General features: G+C 42.9%; 1 protein-coding gene across 16 annotated transcripts in view; it reads left to right on the top strand.

Annotated features, from left to right (window-relative positions):
* Positions 1–19,072, top strand: part of tenm4 (teneurin transmembrane protein 4) — a 1,874,213-nt gene that overhangs the window by 1,814,670 nt on the left and 40,471 nt on the right. For all 16 annotated transcript variants that reach the window (XM_062977060.1, XM_062977059.1, XM_062977071.1 and 13 more), the window contains 4 exons: positions 1,358–1,590; positions 6,679–6,833; positions 14,109–14,986; positions 17,890–18,062. In XM_062977060.1, coding sequence (XP_062833130.1) covers positions 1,358–1,590; positions 6,679–6,833; positions 14,109–14,986; positions 17,890–18,062 — 1,439 coding nt within the window. The remainder of the gene's footprint in view (positions 1–1,357; positions 1,591–6,678; positions 6,834–14,108; positions 14,987–17,889; positions 18,063–19,072) is intronic.

The raw sequence follows: 19,072 nt of genomic DNA, 5'->3' as shown, positions 1-19,072 counted from the left end.
ATGTTACTACATATTTGTGGAACATTTTGTGCAATTAGGGAATGTTTGGTGTGGTTTAGGGGCCAAGATCACCCAAAAATGATGTTGAATTTTTGGTCAAAAATATTTTGAAAGAATGTCACCAACTCCACACCCGTGTGCCAAAAATACCCCCGTTTTTCTTCAGAGTCCTTCCCAAAATGTTTGACATCCTATTACCTTTTTGTGACGGACTCCAATGAAAACATGGACATTTGTGGATAGTGGGAGGTTCTGGGGGTTGTGAGATGGATTAATTGTGCATGGGGGTATGTTCCATATTCTGTATGGTTTGGTGGCAAAGATCACCTAAAATGTACTGAAAGGTTTTTTGTAAAATCGTAGAATCATAAAATCATAGAATCGTAGAGTTGGAAGAGACTTCACGGGCCATCCAGTCCAACCCCCCACAAGAAGCAGGAAATCGCATTCAAAGCACCCCCGACAGATGGCCATCCAGCCTCTGCTTAAAAGCCACCAAAGAAGGAGCCTCCACCACAGCCCGGGGGAGAGAGTTCCACTGCTGAACAGCCCTCACAGTGAGGAAGTTCTTCCTGATGTTCAGGTGGAATCTCCTTCCCTGTAGTTTGAAGCCATTGTTCCGCGTCCTGGTCTCCAGGGCAGCACAAAACAAGCTTGCTCCCTCCTCCCTATGACTTCCCTTCACATATTTGTACATGGCTATCATGTCTCCTCTCAGCCTTCTTTTCTGCAGGCTAAACATGCCCAGTTCTTTAAGCCGCTCCTCATAGGGCTTGTTCTCCAGACCCTTGATCATTTTAGTTGCCCTCCTCTGGACGCTTTCCAGCTTGTCAACATCTCCCTTCAACTGCGGTGCCCAGAACTGGACACAGTATTCCAGGTGTGGTCTGACCAAGGCAGACTTCCCTGGATCTAGATGCTATACCCCTATTGATGCAAGTCAAAATCCCAATGGTTTGGGTGAGGAATTGCTCACGGACACACAACTCCCCTATGGAATGCACACCATCCTCATGTGCCAGAATATCTCAGTTTCATTCCCCCACTCCTTTTGAGACAAGATGCAACGAAATGGATACAGAGCCATTGGAGGGCAGTGGAGGGTTCTGGGAAGGATATTCTTGTCTATGTGGGGAATACTTTGTGTGATTTTTGGGGAAAGATCATATAATTTGTCTGCTTCCCCCCCCCCCCCCAATACAAATATATAAAGTTCTTGTTAGTTCTTGTTCTTCAGATTTTCCACCATCTCAGTCTCAATTCCTTTAGATTGATGATTTTTCAGTATGTTCACAAGACGGTTCCCGGTTGTGAGTATACCCACTTTGGAATGATTCTGTCTTCTTCATCTTTGTAGCCACAGCCCCGCTCACAGGTACTACCTGACAACAGACCCCATTGCCGGCTCCATCTACCTCTCCGACACCAGCAGCCGCCGCGTCTTCAGAATCAAGTCAACCACCGTGGTGAAGGACGTGGTGAAGAACTCAGAGGTGGTAGCTGGGACCGGGGACCAGTGCCTTCCATTTGATGATTCTCACTGTGGAGATGGAGGAAAAGCCACTGAAGCAACACTCACAAGTCCCAGAGGTAAGTCCTCACTATGATCTTTAATACCCAACATGATCCAAACTATTTGAAAAATCAAATCTCCCCATATGAAACTGCTCTAGATCTAAGATCTGTTGTAATAAGAGTTGTGTTGAAGGATCTGGCAAATGCCTAGAGAATCTCTAGGTCTTCCAGCACAACTCTGTGCTATGTTGGAACTGGAAGTGAAGTAACCCAGTGGCATTTGGTCATATACGTGGTTTCACATAACCACAGTTTTGCTGGAAACATTTATCATTAATATTGTCTTAGTGTATTGTGTTTTTAAAACATTGTACACCACTTGGGCCCCTGGTGGCACAGTGCGTTAAAGCGCTGAGCTGCTGAACTTGCAGACCAAAAGGTCCCAGGTTCAAATCCCAGGAGCGGAATGAGCACCCGCTGTTAGCCCCAGCTCCTGCCAACCTAGCAGTTCGAAAACATGCAAATGTGAGTAGATCAATAGGTACCGCTCTGGCGGAAAGGTAACGGCGCTCCATGCAGTCATGCCAACCACATGACCTTGAAGGTGTCTACGAACAATGCCGGCTCTTCGGCTTAGAAATGGAGATGAGCACCAACCCCCAGAGTCGGTCACGACTGGACTTAACGTCAGGGGAAAACCTTTACCTTTACCTTTACCTTTTTTACACCACTTTAGATTCTCATGAAGGAAGAAAAGCAAGATATAAAGTAAATAAGTAAATTTGTGAGAGGGGAGTTTCAGGTGCCAGTTGACTATTTGTTGACGTGGGAAGAGAGGATAAAGAAAGTCCAGTTAATTAATTGTCTCTACTAATTTTTTTGGAGAAACATAGCTATGAATGAACCTTTATTTTTCATAAAGGGCCTTGGAAAACTGAATCAAATAGAGCTATTAAAAGATGAAGTTCTGAAGCTTATTAAAATGCCTCTGTCCTCTTGGTCTAGACAGCTTCCTCTCACATTTCAACCTGAAACTCAAATGTGAAATGCTGGAGAAAAACATGCTGCTGTGGTAGCAGCCCCTTTGCTATCTGCTATTGGTTAGGAACTAATTTTGTCTCTATAGAAAGCAAGGAGTCCAAATAACTAGTTGGAGCTGTTGTACTAAGGGACTTGTGTGAGCATGTCACACAGACTTCGCCACATACCTTTCTGCCCGAGAGCGGTTCTTCTGGTTCGTTTCACGCAGAGAACTGCAAAATCACAAAAACCTCTAATGAGATTCCACATTGTCACTAAATTAAAGAGCAATCACTTTCCAGTTTTTGTCTTCTCATTAATGTTCTTCTCCTGTGAGCAAGCAAGGGGTGAGAAAAGTGAGAACACCAGATTGTCACAGCTGGCACCGTCGTACTCAAAAATTAAGATACAAAGCCTAGTATTTATTTTGAAACCAGGGGCGATGCCTTATGAGAACCCAGGGCTCAATTGATTGTGTTAGAGGGTAATCTGTCCCTTTAGTGTTTTCTAGTTTTGGGTGGAATGAAATAAAAGAGAAGAAATAAGTCAAGGTCTTATTTATTCAGTCAGTGCAAGAACATAGACTGTATGGAAAGGAGTACCTGTTGGACTCACATGTGACCCTATTGTGCACTGGATGCAACATGTCATGGTCCTATGCTCATGATTAATTCATGGTAAATTTAGGAGTTAAATAATATACATCAGATATACAGTGTCATGCACACTTTTTGGCAAGGGTTCATAACAGTGCTTATCAAGGCCACAGGGCTTTCCATTTCCAATTAGACTTCCTGAACTCATTTGTGACTTCATGCTGTCCTTTGGAAGTACTCAAGATGTCCAAAATGCAACTCAACCAAACTCCTTTGCTCCCTCTGAACGTGAAACCTAGGATATGTCTACACCAGCTAATTATTCCAGGCCCAGTCTGGATCAACAACTCCAGAGCATTCAGAGACTTTCCTTGGCATGGATCTAAACCAGTTCAGACTGGCTGACACAAGTTCACCACATGCTATGAACTGGAAACCTGTGTACTTTGTGTAGATATCTGGCTAACTTCAAGATGGGTAACTTCTGACCCACTTTGGGTTTATGGGCTTGTGTCAACAAGCTGGGCTGTGGTGCAGGCTGGTGAGCAGCCTGCTGCAATAAATCACTCTGACCATGAGGTCATGAGTTCGAGGCCAGCCCGTGGCGGGGTGAGCACCCGTCAATTAAAAAATTAAAATATAGCCCCTGCTCGTTGCTGACCTAGCAATCCAAAAGATAGTGGCATCTATCAAATAGGAAATAAGGTACCACTTATAAAGTGGGGAGGCAAATTTAACTAATTTACAACATTGGAATGAGGAAGTGCTGTCACAGTGGATGATGAAGCAGCTGCTCCCCCCTGTGCCCAGAATCAAACATCCCCTCAGGAGAAGGTTAAATTGCCTCTGTGTTTGTGTTTGTGTCTGTCTCGGTTCTATGTGTATATGGGCATTGAATGTTTGCCCTATATGTATATAATGTGATCCGCCCTGAGTCCCCTTCGGCGTGAGAAGGGTGGAATATTAATACTGCAAATAAATAAACAAGTCCTTAGTCAAGATGAAGTGCTGCGCCATCTAATCTTTACATTGGCTGTGTTCTTCAGTATTATTCTGAGCTTATTTAAGGCACAAGGAGAAATCAAAGGCACTCCTAAACTCAGAAGGAGATGAGGTGGAGGTCATCAATGACACCATAACAGGGCTTTTGAAGGTTACTTTTTTGGACTTCAGCTCCATGGCTGATCATGGATTTGAACCTGGGTCTCTCAGCACTCTAGCCAAGGCTGAAAACCCTATACCACAAAGACATTCTCATCAACATCCTTCTTGAATTCTCATCAACATCCTTCTCAAAACTGGACACAGTATTCTAGGTGAAGTCCCGGGCTGTGGAGCAGGCTGGTGAGCAGCCAGCCAGCTGCAGCCAGCTATAACAAATTACTCTGACCAAGAGGTCATGAGTTCAAGGCCAGCTCGGAGCCTATGTTTGTCTTGTCTTTGTTCTATATTAAAGGCATTGAATGTTTGCCTTATATGTATAATGTGATCTGCCCTGAGTCCCCTTCGGTGTGAGAAGGGCGGAATATAAATACTGTAAATAAAATAAATAAATAAATAAGTCTCACCAAGCAGACTAGAGTGGGACTATGAGCTCCCTCAGACTAGACATTATAGTCCTATTGACACTCTCATAACCCTCTACTACCCACAAATACCCATGTTTTCCTCTACAATCCTTCTCAAAATGGCAATCATAAGTAAGAGCATCACTTCCTGTCACCATTCTGAGAAGGGCTGCAAGTGGAAAAGAGCTATTTGGACGGACTTAGGAGGGGTGCAACATGCAAGGGTCAGGGGTGTCTGGAGAAGAAACTGGCCATTGGCCTCCTCAGTTTCTCACCCCTGGACTACACCGACTTTTATCTATGTGTAAAGCCTGTCTTCTACATTTGTCCTTTCAACAATTCTTAACAACCATTTGTAAGATGATACTGCTCACGACACCAGCATGCTTTACATTTCCATTACATTTGATACACACTTACACTTGCAAATATGTCTGTCCGTAGAGACTTCATTCTATGCATCCGAGGAAATGAGTTGGAATTCGTGGAAACTTGAGCTAGAATAAACCATTGAGTCTCAAAGGTGCTACTGGACTCTTTTATGCCTTTTTACATATAAAAATAAATCACTTGGATTGGATGGATGATGTCGGTACCTCATCTGAAATATTGTGGCCCCTTTGAGACTATAGATGCTGGTCTAAGTATCCATGTAGTTCAAGCAGCCATATGATTTGTGCTTTTATACTGACACAAGGAATCAGATTTGCTATAGGAAAAGGTACAAGCTGAAAATCTTATGCACACCTGAGGGCTTGGCAAAACCTTCTGGGCATTTCTAAAAATCCGTTCCCTTCCACCGCAGTTGATCCATGGCCCTGAATAAAGCAGCTGCCCCAGTGTTTCCAGATGTGTAACAGTGCAATGTCTGGTACATGCACTTCTAAGAGATTTCCAGGGTCATCTCCCATGCCAGTTACTGGCATCTGGCTTCTTAATAATTCTTCAGAGTTAGAGTCAAATTCCAGAAGAGCCAGAGTCCCATCTGTGTAAACCTGGGTGTGTACCAATCATAATCAACCTAAGTTCCCTGAAAACATCCCGTCTCATCTGATCTTGGAGGCTAATCAGAGATTGTCCTGGTTAGTGCTTGGATAGGAGATTGCCAATACAGGCTTAATGTGAGAGGAAGGATCTAGAAAAACCACCTCTGAGGATTTCTTGTTTTAAGAAAACCCTATGAAATCCATGGGGTCCCCATAAGTTGACAGGTAGACTCAAAGGTATATATGGAAACACACCTTGCCCTTTTTTCATAGTGTTGGCCAATATTTTTAATAATGTAGGCCAATGTCTCTGATGCGGCAAAGGCATGACTGCCAAGGACATCTTGCCAAAGGACATCTTCAAAAAGCTGAACAACATCCCATTCCCACTTTCTAACTGAGGACAGAGCATGGAACGTTTGCTTTTTCTGGATTACACTTCGTCAAGTCCCTCTACAACAGTGGTTCTCAACCTGTGGGTCTCCAGATGTTTTTGGCCTTCAACTCCCTGAAATCCTAACTGGCTGGGATTTCTGGGAGTTGTAGACCAAAACACCTGGGGACTCACAGGTTGAGAACCACTGCTCTACAAGCATGGCTACCTCTGAAGTTATAGTGCGAAAAATATACTTTTCCAAGCTCCAAGCCCAAGAACGGCTAACAACATGCCTTGAGTGTCATCTTCAGGAGAAGGATTTGCCCATGCCTTCAAAGATTGCTGGACTGTAGTTCCCAGAAGTTTTATCCAGCATAGCCAGTTCCCCATCACTGCAGATTCTTTCCATCTAGAGGAGGGATCCAAAATGTTTGCTTTTATGAGAAGTGTTGATGTTGCCAGCCTTCTGGACTTCTCATCCTTCTCGTACCTTCCTTGCTTCTTTATGTACCAAGGCCACATAGCTCTTTAAAATAAATATATGCTTTGAAATCACCAGACAGTGATACAACCAGGCTCCTGTGGTGATCTATTCTGGGTTTGTTTCCTCCTTGCAGGCATCACAGTGGACAAATTTGGGTTCATTTATTTTGTGGACGGCACGATGATCCGGCGCATAGATCAGAATGGGATCATCTCAACAGTCCTCGGTTCCAATGACTTGACATCCGCCAGGCCTCTGAGCTGTGACTCGGTCATGGATATCTCCCAGGTACACAATCTTTCATAAGACCATTTTCTATAAATTTTTTGTTTTTTGTTTTCATTATACCTGCATATTTCCAGGTGACATAAAAGCTCTTTCTTGAAATATTATGGGTTTCCCTCACTCCCGTATCCCTTGTGTCTTCCTCTCCTTCTATTGATCGTGTGCCACACTTAGACGCGTGAAACATCTCAGAAATGAATTTTGAACCATTTCCAATTAGCCTTCTTTATTATTACAGTCAAAAGTACAAATGTGTCTTAGCAATATTGCTCAAGTTAAACATTAGGAGACTGGGGGGTGTACCTACATTGTAGAATTAATGCAGTTTGACACCACCTTAACTCTCATGGCTCAATGCTATGGAATCCTGAGATTTTTGGTTTGATGAGGCCCCAACACTCTTTGGCAAAAAAAGGCTAAAAGCCTTGCAAAACTACAACTCACAGGATTCCACAGCTTTGGACCATGGCAGTTGAAGTGCTATCAAGCTGTATTCATTCTACTGTGTAGATGTACAATGTAGATGTACAGTCAAAAATACACAGAGAAAGATTAAATGCATACAAAATTGTGTAACTTGTGACATCACATGTTGTGAGATCAGCCATTAGTAAGGGCAGAATTGCAGTGGACATTTTCAGCATGTCTTGACAATAAGAGTAAGCACACATCCCAATGCAGTTAAATTCAAACTATCTTCATTCCTACCTTTGCAGTTAATTTCTATGTGTGCAGAAGGCTTTACAAATTTGACACAGTGTACTTTGGAAGTCCGGTTGTTCAAATTAATATCTCTGAAACTGTCGTGGGAGTCTCTTCTGGCCAAATTATAAATAGCAAGAAGGTGATGAATCTGGAATAGTATCAGATTTGCTAGTGGGTCATGATGGCTATAATGCTGGGTTATATATATACATATATATATATATATATACATATATATACACACACACACACACACACACACACACACACACACATGCATTCCTTAGCGTAAGGTAGGTATAACTTCTGCTGCTTAATGTTTTGGAGACATTGTCCATCCTGATATTCAGTAGAAGTCCCAAGGCAGGACCTTCAAATCTGGCAGGGTTGAGTAGCTCAAAATGCAATTTGAATGGCTTCACGTATTAAGCTTTGTCTTCCTAGCTGGGAAGCTTGAATGCTGTTAGTTGGGCACAATAGAAGCCAATGGGTTGAAAGGTGTGCTTTTTTCCCTCTCCTTTTGTAACCACCTGTGTAATTTCTGTATTTCTACCTGGCACCTGTTCCTTTGGTTTTTTTTCTCCCCTTAATTTGAAAAGATTGCTCCTGCTTCTTTTGTGGCAGCTACCTCACTGTCTGCCATTTATGAGCGGAATCAAAATTGAGGGATGCAAAGGTCACCTGCCTGGTGGACTTTGATTGTTCAAAACCACCTTGGCACTTGGTGGCTTCCGTTCTTCCAAACAGGAACTGGATAGAGAATGAAGTTGATAAGGCTTTTGTAAACCTGGAAAAAAATTTTATAGAAGAGTGCTTTGCAAAATACCTTCATTTCTATATGGGGTAATCCTTCAAAACATATGGTTTCCAACCTCCTTTCATCAGTCTTTTCTGAAGAAGTAAACTGAGAAATAGACTGCGTGTGAATGAGAATATGAACGTCATCATTGTTATTTATTTATTTTTATTTATTGTATCAGAAGCGAAACTGAGGGTACAGTTGTAATGTATTTAAAAACACAAACAAAGTTAAAAACTTGGCATGATACTATTTATTTATTATTTGCGACATTTATATCCCGCCCTTCTCACCCCGAAGGGGACTCAGGGTGGTTTACAAGTATATATCCATACAATATATTATATTATACGACTATATTCCAATATTATTAGTAATATTGCATGTAATATAAATATACAATTATAATAATGAATTATAATTATTATTACTAAATGTCCCTTGACCACTAACTGGCCGCTTGGAGTGCCTCTGGTGTTGCTACACTGTGCATGTGGCAGGGCTCAGACCGCATTGTAGTAAGTGGTCTGTGATTTGCTCTTCTCCACACTCACATGTGGTGGACTCCACTTTGTGGCCACATTTCCTAAGGTTAGCTCTGCATTTCGTGGTGCCAGAGCACAGTGTTCAGAACCTTCCAATTCGCCCAGTCTTCTGTGTGTCCAGGGTGGAGTCTCTCATTCGATATCAGCCATGGCTTGAGGTTCTGGGTTTTAACCTGCCACTTTTGGACTCTCACTTGCTGAGGTGTTCCCGCGAGTATCTCTGTAGATCTTAGAAAACTATTTCTTGACTTAAGGCATTGGCGTGTTGGCTGATATCTGAACAGGGGATGGGTCAAAGATGTCAATGCCTTGGTCCTTTCATTATTGGTGGCTACTTCTCAGTGGATATCAGGTGGTGCAATGCTGGCTAAACAGTATAATTTCTCCAGTGGTGTGGGGCGTAGACATCCTGTGATCATGCAACATGCCTCATTAAGAGCCACATCCACTGTTTTAACATGGTGAGATGTGTTCCATACTGGGCCTGCGTACTCAGCAGCAAAGCGCAAGGGAAGATGTCTTCACTGTGTCCAGTTGTGATCCCCAGGTTGTGCCAGTCAGCCTTTGTATGATATTGTTTCTAGCACCCACTTTTTGCTTGATATTCAAGCAGTGCTTCTTTTAGGTCAGAGCACGGTCCAGGGTAACTCCCAAGTATTTTGGTGTACTGCAATGCTCCAGTGGGATTCCTTCACATATATCTGACTTACGAGAGTTTCATCTATGCCAACGATCATGCCATCCACCACCCAAGCAGGGAGCTCTGAAATGGTTGAACAGAAGCTCTCCAAAGCTTTAGCTGCTCATACTGCCTATTACAGGGGAAAATAGCTGATCATTGTTGTTGTTACTATTATTATCACCATTATCATTATCTACTGTCGTCATCATTTATATCCTGTTTGTAAAATTCAGGGTGAATGACAAAATATTTTTAAATCAATGTATATTAAAAACTATATGTAAACATCTCCTGCCAACCTAGCAGTTCAAAAATATGCAAATGTGAGTAGATCAATAGGTACCACTCCGGCGGGAAGGTAACACCGCTCCATGCAGTCATGCCGGCCACATGACCTTGGAGGTGTCTACGGACAATGCCGGCTCTTCGGCTTAGAAATGGAGATGAGCATCACACCCCAGAGTCAGACATGACTGGACTTAACGTCAGGGGAAACCTTTACCATTTTTAAAATTAAAAACAAATCAATTTGACACAATGCGCTTTAGAAGTTTGGTTCAAATTAATACCTGTAATATCTCCATTCAAATCAATGAAAAGATTAACCTTGAAAAATAATAATTGCCTTGCTGTATTTGATCAGAGACTCAATTTATCCAATCTTCTGTTTCCAGTGTGGGAAATCAAGATTTCTTGGAAACAGCATATGAAAGAAGGATATCCCACGCTGCTTCTCCTTGTAAAACTACAACTTCTGGAATTCCATAACATTAAGCCATGGCAGTTATAGTGGTGCCAAATTCCATTCAGTGCCCCCTCAGTCTGATTTTCCATAAGCCCAAAAAGAAAAGTTCTGATTTAAACTTCATCTTTGTCTTTAACATTTCCTCTATACTGTAGATCTGAATCCAGTATGTCTTTGTTTTTTTTCACCAGCCCACCCCATAGGGTGAAAAGTCCCTTCTTTTTTTATATATTTCCAACATATATTTGATAAACCTTTGTTTCTCTTTGATCATTCCTATGGTGTCTGATACCACCTATACGTCGTCTTGAAAGAATTCTCTTTGAGATCAGAGCATAGCGTCACTTTCAAACCTTCCCTCCACATCTTTTCCCACTGAGCTGTTTGAATGCCGTGACCCACATTCTGTGCCCAGTTTGCAACGGCTTCTTTAACGTGTTCTTCTTGAATTTCCATTTCTAAGAACTACTTACACTTTTTAGCTGCTAAAGGATCATCTTTATCCATTTTGCAACCTGGGAATGAATAATTGTGAATATTATTTCCATCTCTAAATAGAAGAGGATGATTGCCATCAAACTGTTCTCTATTGCCTTCCATCGCTGAGTTTTGGCATCCTCCCCTTCCATCTCCCCATTTCCAGCTCATCTTTAGATGTGCATTGAAAACAAAACAAAAAAAATGACAATGTCTCAATGTCTTCTTCTTTGGAAGGTTATTTATTTTCTTTCTAGAAAAATCCTGCCAGACTTCCAGGCTGCCATTCCCTCCTTCCCCATGCGCAGGACCCATTGCCGCACTCCCACCTGCCAAATAGTGCCGTGAGGTCTCTTTAAAAGGACTTCAACCAGGGAACTATCTTTCCGTCATATAAAGCAACCGGAGAGGTCTCTTCAGTCAGACCCCCTCAGGCAGCCAGGGACCAGAAGCCATAAAATATTTAGCTGCCGTTGTTGACAAGAAATTGGTTTTAAGAGGTGGAAGGAGGGGAATTCCCCTGTTGTCGCTGAATAAACTTACATTCTTGATGCTCACTCGAGGCTGCAAGTGCTTCTGCCGCAGTCGCTTGGAAGGCCGTGGGGAAGGCAGAAAGGCATGCATTATTGAAGGGGAAACCACAGGCTGTCATGTTTTACCACTGGAAGGGTTAAGGAGGGCCAGGAGCCAAAGAAACAAGAGAGAAACCAGACACAGGCGTACTTTGCTCTGTCTCGTTCTCACTGAGGTGGCAAATCTGCGTCTGGATGGCACTGCTCTGGAATGGCGCTGGCAGCTGACATGATGACATGCTTCCCTGCTGTTTTGGATCAGACCCGGATTCTGCGGAGGTGTTGACAGACACCTCTCTGTTCCTGAACCATGGATAAACTGGACGATCCCTCTTTCGCATTGTATGTTCAATTCAAGAAAGGGCTGGAACATGTCCAGAAAAGGGCAACCAAAATTATCAAAGACCTAAATACCCCAACCTTCATATAGAAACAGAAAGTTTGCCTTCCCCCAAAATAGGGAAAGCTAAACGCTTATGCGGCCGGGCTGTGGTGCACCTGGCTAGTAACCAGCTGCAATAAATCACTACTGACCAAGAGGTCATGAGTTCGAAGCCCGGGTCGGGTTAAGCCCCCGACCATTAAATAGCCCGGCTTGCTGTTGACCTATGCAGCCCCGAAAGACAGTTGCATCTGTCAATTAGGGAAATTTAGGTACGCTTTATGCGGGAGGCTAATTTAACTAATTTACAACATCATAAAACTGCCAGCAAAACACGAGGAAAGGAATGAGGAAGTACAGCCACTAGTGGACAGTGAAGCAACAGCTCCCCCTGTGGCCGGAGTCGTGAAGCTGGGGAAAAAATGTTAAATGCCTCTGTGTCTGTCTATATATGTTGTTTGTCTGTTGGCACTGAATGTTTGCCATATATGTGTTCATTGCAATCCGCCCTGAGTCCCCTTCGGGGGGAGAAGGGCGGAATATAAATACTGCACATAAATAAATAAATAAATAATAAATTGCACACACACATAATGAATGTGTTTTCGAAGGCTTTCATGGCCGGGATCACAGGGTTGTTGTATGTTTTCCGGGCTGTGTGGCCATGTTCCAGAAGTATTCTCTCCTGACGTTTCGCCCACATCTATGGCAGGCATCCTCAGAGGTTGTGAGGTATGGAGAAACTAAGCAAGGAAGGTTTAGATATAATTTGAGAATACTTCTGCAACATGGCCATACAGCCTGGAAAACATACAACAACACATAATGAAGTCGGGTTCTGTGTGTTTGTACCTTTAAGTTGTGCATTGACCTCTGGTGACCACATGAATTTCATAAGGTTGTCTTGGGCAAGGAATACTTGGAGGTAATTTTACCTCTGAAAAATTATTTATTATTGTTTACTGTACTGATACCGTGCCCTTCTCACCCCTGAAGGAAGACTCAGGGCAGCTTACAAACTATGGCAATAATTCAATGCCAGTAGCAATAACAGTAAAACACAATATTATAAAACTGTAAAAAATATACATATCAATTATAAATAATCTTTCAAATGATTAAAACAGATCAAAGGTCTAGCACCAACTGAGCTTTGTAAACAGTAAAGCAAATAGAGCCTACAGCACTTGGTATTCATTGGTGGTTTCCATTCCAGAACTATCTATGGCTGATTCTTCCTTAGCTTCCAAGATCAGACAGGATCTGGTGCCTTTAGGTATTATTACATTAAATCACTGATCCTAAATGCTTCTACAAATAATGTTTTCCTTTTCGATCTGAATCCCAGGCCACTCGTAACCCACAAAAGGATGTTGGTGCCTGTGGCCAGTAGACTTATCCATGCTTTACAAAGCACCTTTTTGGTGAGGATTAGGTCACCAGTATAGTAACCAAGGACTCATCTACTTGGAATGAATAACCTGTACTCACTGCTTTTGGCTGTCCCTGTTACTTTCTTTGAGTCGTTATTATGGTGTAAACCAGGCTAACCCAATTTAGCCCTAGGTTAAGAAAAGTCAGAGGATGATCTGGAGTCTGGCCAACTGGACCAAAATTGTGTGGTCTGTGGAGATGAGGTCAAAGTGCGATAGAAAACATTCCTCCATGCAATTAGCAAGATTTCTCAGATATCTTTCAATCCATCTCCAAAAATAGATCTTCAATTTTGCAGGCTCATCACAAAACAAGATGGAGAAACTATTTAAATAAGAGCGGCTTTCTGTTTCTCAAGGGTCAGACAATCTTCATCTCTCTTTATGAAATTTCCCATCTTATACAGAGTCTAAATTATAAAGCAATCATGAGTTGAAATTGCATTATTGTTTCTTCCTTTTTATGCCTGGTATCTTAAACCCTTCCCTATCAACATCAAGTGTGCAGTGACTCAAGCTCAAGAGCTGCTGTTTGTATCAGAAACCTAACATAAGTGCTTAGTTCCAAAGCCTGCTTTTTCAAAATTAATTTACATTATCATTGTGGTGTTATAATATTTGCATAAACCATAGATCACTCAAGGGGGCATTTTGTTTAGGCTTTTATTAGATATCAACTTGTCTGAGTCATGCGCCTTCATCCAAAAGTAGCATGCCCAGACAATGATGATACCTGTCACTTGTATTCTCCCAATGTATGTTCTTCAGCCCACAAAAATTGCATTAAAAATGGACTAGCTACACAATGTCTTTGGATGCTTTGTTCTAGGAGCAATCCATATGGAAGCATCCCAAGGCACTTGTGTTTTGCTATATAAATCACGACAGAATATATCAACATAATATTTCCTACCAACCATGTCTTTTCATTCTATTAGGTCCGTCTAGAGTGGCCAACCGACCTAGCAGTCAACCCAATGGACAATTCCCTGTACGTCCTCGACAACAACGTCGTGTTGCAGATCTCTGAAAACCACCAAGTACGCATTGTTGCAGGAAGGCCAATGCACTGCCAGGTCCCTGGTATTGACCACTTCCTTTTGACTAAAGTAGCCATTCATGCCACCTTGGAATCTGCCACAGCCCTGGCTGTGTCTCATAGCGGTGTTCTGTACATTGCCGAGACCGATGAAAAGAAGATCAACCGCATCCGGCAGGTCACAACCAATGGCGAAATCTCACTGGTGGCTGGTGCTCCCAGTGGCTGCGATTGTAAAAACGATGCCAACTGTGATTGTTTTTCTGGAGATGATGGCTATGCAAAGGATGCCAAGCTCAATTCCCCGTCATCCCTTGCGGTGTGTGCAGACGGCGAGCTGTACGTGGCTGACCTTGGGAACATCAGGATCCGCTTTATCCGGAAGAACAAACCATTCCTCAATACTCAGAACCTATATGAACTGTCTTCACCCATTGACCAGGAACTCTATTTGTTTGACACCAGTGGCAAACACCTTTACACCCAAAGCCTTCCCACTGGAGATTACCTTTTCAATTTCACCTATACGGGAGACGGTGACATAACCCTGATCACTGACAACAACGGAAACTTGGTCAACATCCGCAGGGATTCCACCGGGATGCCGCTCTGGGTGGTGGTGCCAGATGGCCAGGTCTACTGGTTGACCATCGGCACGAACACTGCCCTGAAGAGTGTGACAGCACAAGGCCATGAGGTAGCCATGATGACCTATCATGGCAATTCTGGCCTCCTTGCTACCAAGAGCAACGAAAATGGGTGGACTACATTTTATGAGTGAGTATTACTTGGCTTATTATTTTTGAATCTCATAACACAGATACTAGAACATGTTAGGAGTGCGTGGATTGTGTGCCTGGCAGTTAGTTGGACTAGATGGGCCTTGTGGTCTCTTATGTGAGAAAGTATTTTTTCAATTTTTCAATTACTGGAAAGCAGGGTTGATGAACCCACCCACAGCACTGCATCAGCATTTTTAAGCCAACTAGAAGTGACAAAACTTTATTTCCAGCTTCCATTTTGGCCCATTTTCAGCAATTTTTATTTGGGAGTGTTGGGGAAGTTCATATGTCAGATTTGGAGCTGTTAAGGAGCCCCAGTGGCGAAGTGTGTTAAAGCACTGAGCTGCTGAACTTGCAGACCGAAAGGTCCCAGGTTCAAATCCCGGGAGCGGAGTGAGTGCCCGCTGTTGCTCCAGCTTCTGCCAACCTAGCAGTTCGAAAACATGCCAAAGTGAGTAGATCAATAGGTATCGCTCCGGCGGGAAGGTAACGGCACTCCATGCAGTCATGCCGGCCACATGACCTTGGAGGTGTCTACGGACAATGCCGGCTCTTCGGCTTAGCAATGGAGATGAGCACCAACCCCCAGAGTCAGACATGACTGGACATAACGTCAGGGGAAACCTTTACCTTTACCTTTAAGAGCCATATTCAGCCTGCAGGAAACACTTTGCCCAACTCTGCTTAAAGGTACAGTGAATCCAACATCCTATTTCACATAGAAGCCAACCAGCTGATTTTGGAAATCTATTAGTCCTTCCCAACAAATTATGCATTTAATAATTTTATGGGGTTTAAAGGAAATATAGCCCCATACTGAAGATGAGGGCACAGAAATCTAGGTCCTTCAATGCAACTCCATGGTCAGTTTCTGCTGGAGGCTGAGCATATAATTTAATTAAATGTCTGAATAATCAAATCTGCAAAAGTCAAATCCACAAGTGTGGAAGCCTAGAATCATAGAATAGTAGAGTTAGAAAAGACCTCATGGGCCATCCAGTCCAACCCCCTGCCAAGAAGCAGGAAATCGCATTCAAAGCACCCCCGACAGATGGCCATGCAGCCTCTGTTTAAAAGCCTCCAAAGAAGGAGCCTCCACCACACTCCGGGGGAGAGAGTTCCACTGTATTTTAATATCAAAGACTACATCAAATGAAGTCTAACATAATATATGTATTATTGTAATACAGTCTATCCCCATATTCATGGGATTTGTACTAGTGGTTTCACCTAACCGCTATCCATGGCTGCCACTGCCAACCAGAGTCTTTCCTCCCTTAAATTCCATCAAATGAGATATGGCTGGTCTGGGAAAGAAACCTCCATCTTTTTGCTCCACCAAAAATGGTATAGCCAAGACAGGCATAGAACAACCTATGTTTCAATATGTGAGTCTTCCTTTGGGCTGGGTAGCAGATTAGCAGGGAGGAGTGTATTTTGACTGAGCATAAAATTACAGGGTTCTGTATTTTTTTTCATTTCTGCATATCCACACAAAGTCCTGAAACATCTTCCCTGTGAACATGGGGGTCATACTGTTGTATAACTTTCTAATTTGAAGTTGGAGCTGATACTTTCCCACCAACTCCTGATTCCCTCCTGAATTGTTTCCGACTCCAACTCCACAGCTCTGGTTGAAAAAAAAATAGGGCAATGTAAAGATTGGCATTTCCAGAATCACAGCTTCCTTCCCATACCAGTAATGTGACAAATGATGGCGTCGGATGTTCACAAGCCAACAATTAGGACTCATAAGCAGCAAATCCTGCTTTAATTCTGTGCGGTGAACCTTGGCTAAATGCGTTTCTGCTTGGGGATGGATGGCCGTGGTTCCCTTTGTCAGCCTCTTAATTGCCACAGGAATTGTAAAAGGTAGAGTTTGCTTGAGCGCAACAGCAGTGGGTTTGCATTAGCAGGTGATGAATTCATTGCTTGTGCCGGCTGCTTGGAGCCTTCCTCTGCTTTAGTATTTGTCCTTAATTCTGGTGCAAATCTGAGCATTAAATGAACATGAGAATATTAGGAAGCAATAGAGACCAGTCTCACGTTAAATCCTCAGGCTGCGGAAACAGAACCCAGCTGGATTAACTGTGAAATGAATAGACTTGGGAAGGATTTGTCTCCCTGCATATACTAGGATACACCTGCAGTGATACAAGTGGCATTCTGCTAGCCAGCCTATTATTCCCGTTGAACTATGTGGTGTCTAAATGCCTCCACAGAGCCAGAAATGTTAAGAATAGCACATCATTGGTTTTATCCATTTTCAAGCAGGATGTTTTGGGATCTTTGTTTGTTTAGTTTTAATGATGCAGTGGACAAGTGTTGTTGTGAATACATCCATATTGTGGTGTCCTTCAGAAATTTTCAGCAGATTTCCCACCTTCACAGCTTTCTTGCTATTCCTCACTTATGAAAAGGCACATAGGCAAATATTTCAAAATGAACAGTGAGAAATTTGATTAGATTTTATCTGGAAGAATGAAGTGGGATAGATGTAAAGCTGGTCATTTCTTAGAGATATCGCTATCGATAGATCCCACAATATGGAAGTTTTTGGATATCACATGCTTCCCTACTTTTTATTTGCTTTTATTTCAACTGGGACTTCAACTTTCTACTCCATAACCATGAAATGTGTAGAATTTTCACTTTTCTATATACCATTAATAGTATGTTATGAAAACTGAGTCATATTAGTTTCAAAATAAACCAAACTTCTACAAATTGGACCTAAAGTTAAAGGAACTGTTTTCTGTGGGCAAAGATGGAAAACCAAAACATGTTTACAGAAACAAAGCAAAAGCTTTGCACAAGGGTCCGTGAACTATCTACCTCCATTTGTCTTCCCAGCTCTCCAGCCTCATGTTTCTTCTTATGCATCTCTTTTCTTTCTAGATATGACAGCTTTGGCCGTCTCACCAACATCACTTTCCCTACTGGTCAGGTCAGCAGCTTCCGAAGTGACACCGACAGCTCAGTGCACGTCCAGGTTCAAACCTCCAGCAAAGACGATGTCACCATCACAACCAACCTTTCAGCATCAGGTGCCTTCTACACCCTCCTACAAGGTGAGTCTCCTGTTGACTGACTGGGTTTTGGATTGTGTCTTGTCTCCTCTTCCTCCTCCTTCTTTTTCTTTCCTACTTCATTCATACTTGGGATGGTGTATGACACAAGTTGCAAGCCATAAGGAAAGGTTGGGCAAGATATGTGCCTCCCTGGAGGCATGAGCAACCTCCAGCCCTCCAGGTGTTTTGGACTTCAATGCCTACAATTCCTAACAGCCGGAACTGAAGTCCAAAACACCTGGAGGGCCAAAGTTTGCCCATGCCTGCCCTAGAGTCTCCCTAGAGCAGTGGTTCTCAACCTGTGGGTCCCCAGGTGTTTTGGCCTACAGCTCCCAGAAATCCCAGCCAGTTTACCAGCTGTTGGGATTTCTGGGAGTTGAAGGCCAAAACATCTGGGGACCCACAGGTTGAGAACCACTGCTCTAGGTCTTCCAGTATGTCTCTTTGGCAAACGTATGCCGGAAGTTGGGCTTAGAATTGCACTGGATGATCTACTAATGTTTAGAAAAGTATTCATGCTAGGGATGTCACCACAACTCAATTGGCAACTTCAGTAGAAGTTCTTTATAGAGTTGCACCAGAGGATCTAGAAATTCCTCGAAAGAACACATTAATAAAAGCCATGGATAATAACATCTGCATAAGTTGAACCCACAAAGGTGGAGGCCTGATTGTAATGTTCTTGCCAATCGAGCCTTAAGAGGAGAGCATAGCCCAGCTGGAAGGCAGGAAGACCTGGCAATCTGTTCAAATGGTGAGTTGCTGATCCTGAAAGCTTTCGAAAGTGGCAAATCCTTCTTTTTAAGCCAGAAAGAGGACAACCCAAGGACTCTGGCAAGGCCAGCAATTACAAAAAGCCCGGGGGACTTTCATGTGACCACATCTGGCCCTTCCTCGAAGTGAAGCAAGGAGATGGGATGGGTCTAATAAGTTAAATATATCCTTTGCGGTTTATCTTCCATGTATGCTGAAAATTAACAGGCAACCCTCAGGAAAGATCTAATCTTGGA

This window comes from Anolis carolinensis, chromosome 3 (genome assembly GCF_035594765.1).
Source record: "Anolis carolinensis isolate JA03-04 chromosome 3, rAnoCar3.1.pri, whole genome shotgun sequence".
Taxonomy (NCBI): Eukaryota; Metazoa; Chordata; class Lepidosauria; order Squamata; family Dactyloidae; genus Anolis; species Anolis carolinensis.
This window is presented reverse-complemented; position numbering and strand designations above follow the sequence as displayed.